General features: G+C 42.7%; 1 protein-coding gene across 6 annotated transcripts in view; it reads left to right on the top strand.

The window, feature by feature from the left end:
- Positions 1-4,011, top strand: part of SFI1 (Sfi1 homolog, spindle assembly associated (yeast)) — a 130,444-nt gene that overhangs the window by 62,966 nt on the left and 63,467 nt on the right. For all 6 annotated transcript variants that reach the window (XM_011979014.1, XM_011979015.1, XM_011979013.1 and 3 more), the window contains one exon: positions 2,069-2,186. In XM_011979014.1, the coding sequence (XP_011834404.1) occupies positions 2,069-2,186 (118 nt within the window). The remainder of the gene's footprint in view (positions 1-2,068; positions 2,187-4,011) is intronic.

The raw sequence follows: 4,011 nt of genomic DNA, 5'->3' as shown, positions 1-4,011 counted from the left end.
AGGAAAAAGTCACTTGTATGTTTAAGATAAAAAGAGTTGTCCAGGTGCTGTGGCTCACGCCTATAATCCCAGCACTTTGGGAGGCCGAGGTGGGCGGATTGCTTGAGTGCAGGAGTTCGAGACCAGCCCAGGCAACATGGCAAAACCTCATCTCTACAAAAAAATACAAAAATTAGCCAGGTGTGGTGGTGCATGCCTGTAGTCCCAGCTACTCAAGAGGCAATAATTATTTCTAACATTTGACAAGTTATTTCAGGCCATTCCCGTAGACCTAAGGGAGTGTCCATTCACTCTTGCACTGTTAAATAAAAAGTTTGCAAGTACTTTTAGGCCTTAAGGAAGCATGGTTCTCAAATTGTCGCGTGCATCAGAATCATGGCAGAGACAGTTAATGAGATTCCTGCATTCCATACTCTGGAAAGAGCAGTTAGTGTTTATTTTAGATACTCTTCATAGATAAATGATCTCATTTACACTTTCCAAGCATACCTCTGAGAGAGGCACCATTTTACAGATGAGGAACTTGTATGAGATTACGTCTTTAATAAATGAAAGGCCAGTAAGCCTGGCTTGTCTTACTCAGGATCCCAGACTCTAAACCACAGCACTACACGAGTCCTCATTACCTGAAATGTGCTGATTCCTGAGGTCCATGGTGAAACCAAGGAAGATGCATGTTAAATTATCCTTTGTATTTTGATTTGTCTTGTCAACAACTGTGAAATATATAGCTACAGTCCTATTGACTACATCTTGGAGGCTGTCCTAAAAATGATTTATATAATTTTATTTTCTCCTTTGTCTTCTAAAAAGAAGAGAAATTTACTTCATTAGTGGTGACTTTCATAATGAAAATACAGTTTACTACAAAGGGAGACCTGTGGGCCATTGCGTCTTCCATATCTAGTAAATTATCTTTTCTTTACTGAAAAGAGTGAGCTTGGAGTCAAACAGCAAGTTTTATATCATGATTTCTTCTTCTTTAACTTTATATTATGGAAAACTTTAAATATCTACACAATTGAAAAATTTTTGTTTTTTTGAAATGGGGTCTCACTCTGTCGCCCAGGCTGGAGTGCAGTGGTGTGATCTTGGCTCACTGCAACCTCTCCCTCCCGGGTTTGAGCAGTTCTTCTGCCTCACCCTCCCTAGTAGCTGGGACTACAGGCGCACGCCACCACACGCGGCTAATTTTTGTACTTCTAGTAGAGATGGTGTTTCACTAGGTTGGTCAGGCTGGTCTGGAACTCCTGACCTCAGGTGATCCGCCTGTTTTGGCCTTCCAAAGTGTTGGGATTACAGGCGTAAGCCACCACGCCCGCCTGAAAGATATTTAATAGAGTAATGAACCTCCATGTATCCATTACCCAGCTTTGATTATCCACTCATGCCATTATTGTTAAGATCCATCTCTCCACTTCTTTGCTGCCTGTTTATTCACATCATTTCATCTAAAAATTGCAGAGCATATCTATAAAAATAAACGCTTTTAAAGCAGAGAGTTGGCCGGGCGCGGTGGCTCAAGCCTGTAATCCCAGCACTTTGGGAGGCCGAGACGGGCGGATCACGAGGTCAGGAGATCGAGACCATCCTGGCTAACACGGTGAAACCCCGTCTCTACTAAAAAAAAAAATACAAAAAAACTAACCGGGTGAGGTGGCGGGCGCCTGTAGTCCCAGCTACTCGGGAGGCTGAGGCAGGAGAATGGCGTGAACCTGGGAGGCGGGGCTTGCAGTGAGCTGAGATCCGGCCACTGCACTCCAGCCTGGGCGACAAAGCGAGACTCCGTCTCAAAAAAAAAAAAACAAAAAACAAAACAGAGAGTTTTTGAGCAGTTCAGTACATGGATTTTCCTTTAAATGCTTTGTAAATGTCGTTAGTTGCACAAAGCCTTCGTGTGTTCTTGCACTCTTAATTAATTTTGTAGTGATTCACAACTTTTCCAGCAGGGGGCACTTGGAAGCTGGAGGGATTTAGGTATTCAAAGGAGAGCCCTTGAGCTTTTATCATAACTCAGAGTAATCCATCTCTTCCCATGCTTTTTGAAAAATCTCTTTGGTGAATCTAGATGCAAAGCAAAAGATGCGACAGGCCTGGAAGTCCTGGTTGATCTACGTGGTTGTTCGTAGGACCAAACTTCAGATGCAGACTACGGCTCTGGAGTTTAGGCAACGGAGTATCTTAAGGTGAGTCTGCTCAACTGCCCTACAGAGTATCAACCATCATTTTACCTCATCAGTTTTATGGTGCTGGAAAACAGCATAAAACCCCACCTTAAAACAATGGTTTGTGTTTGGTTTTATTTTTATTTATTTATTTATTTTTCGAGATAGGGTCTTACTCTGTCACCCAGGTTGGAGTGCAGTGGCACAATATCAGTTTACTGTAACTTCCACCTCCTAGGCTCAAGCAGTCCTTCCACCTCAGCCCCCCGAGCAGCTGGGACTACAGGCATGCACCACTATGCCCAGCTAATTTTTTTTTTTTTCATTTTTTTGTAGAGGCGAGGTTTTATCATGTTTCCCAGGCTGGTCTTGAATTCATGGGCTCAAGTGATCTGCCCACCTCAGCCTCCCTAAGTGCTGGGATTATAGGCATGAGCCACCATGCCCCATTCTCACCTTGAAACAATGTTTTGAATGTAGTTGATGCCTAATAAAGATTTATTGATAACTTGTTTATAAGATCAGTTTCACATAATCATAATTAACACGAACTGAGTGCTTACTATGTTCTAAACTCTGTTAAGTTTGTGTGTGCATGTGATAATTTTGTAATGTAAAGTATCTTATCTAACTCTTACCATAAACTGTAAGTACCATTATTGTACAGATTAAGTTGTACAATAAGGCTCAGAGAGGTCGAGTAACTTGCCTAGCACATACAGGTTGTAATTGGCAAAACTAAGGCTCACCCACCCATACTCTTAACTGCTGTTCTGCATTGCAGCCCATCAGCATTGTAGACATACTGGAAGAACATGAATTAGTCCACTTTTGTAGCCAGATGTGTAACAATGAGCTGCATTATAATGGACAGATTTCACTCTCTTGTCTGTAGTGATCCACTGGTGTCCTGAATGGTAGTATATTAAGAGCTCACTTCCTGCCTGAAAGAGTTGGGTATTGAACAAAGTATGGATAATAGGAGAGGCTTTCAGCTGCACTTACTTGGGTTTGAATCCCTCTTCCAGCCTGTATTATTGGGTCATTTCATCTCTTCAGCTCTTATTTTCTTCATCATTGAAATTGTTATACCATACTTACAGGTTTGTCATCAGGAATAAATAAAGTAATATCTGTAAAGTGTTTAACAGTGTCCAGAACATCAGTGGGCATAAAGAAGTTATTTATTTAAGTAGAAATAAAATAGGCAGAGTGCAGTAGCTCAGACCTGTAATCCCAACACTTTAGGAGGCTAAGGTGGGAGGAGTGCTTGAGGCCAGGAGTTTGAGACCAGCCTGGGCAACAAAGCCAAGACACTGTGTCTACACACAAAAAAATATTTTTAATAAGTAATTAAAATCGTTACTTAAAATGTATTCAGCAAGTATTTCAAAGTGCCTAATTAGTATGCAATTTTACTTGAGTCTGAGTGATTTTTTTTTTTTCCCCCGAGATTTATTCTCGCACTGTTGCCCAGGCTGGAGTGCAGTGGCGTGATCTTGGCTCACTGCAACCTCCGCTTCCCAGGTTCAAGCTGTTCTTCTGCCTCAGCCTCCCGAGTAGCTGGGATCACAGGAGCATGCCACTATCACCCGGCTAATTTTGTTTTTGTTTTTGTTTTTGTTTTCGAGATGGAGTTTTACTCTTGTTGCCCAGGCTGGAGTGCAATGGTGCAGTCTCGGCTCACTGCAACCTCCACCTCCCAGGTTCAAGCAATTCTCCTGCCTCAGCCTCCTAAGTAGATGGGATTACAAGCATGCACCACCGGCTGGGCGCGGTGGCTCAAGCCTGTAATCCCAGCACTTTGGGAGGCCGAGGCGGGTGGATCACGAGGTCAGGAGATCGA

Source organism: Mandrillus leucophaeus, unplaced genomic scaffold (assembly GCF_000951045.1).
Source record: "Mandrillus leucophaeus isolate KB7577 unplaced genomic scaffold, Mleu.le_1.0 Scaffold2, whole genome shotgun sequence".
Lineage (NCBI taxonomy): Eukaryota > Metazoa > Chordata > Mammalia > Primates > Cercopithecidae > Mandrillus > Mandrillus leucophaeus.
The sequence above is the reverse complement of the archived record's forward strand: the minus strand, read 5'-3'. Positions and strand labels throughout refer to the sequence as shown.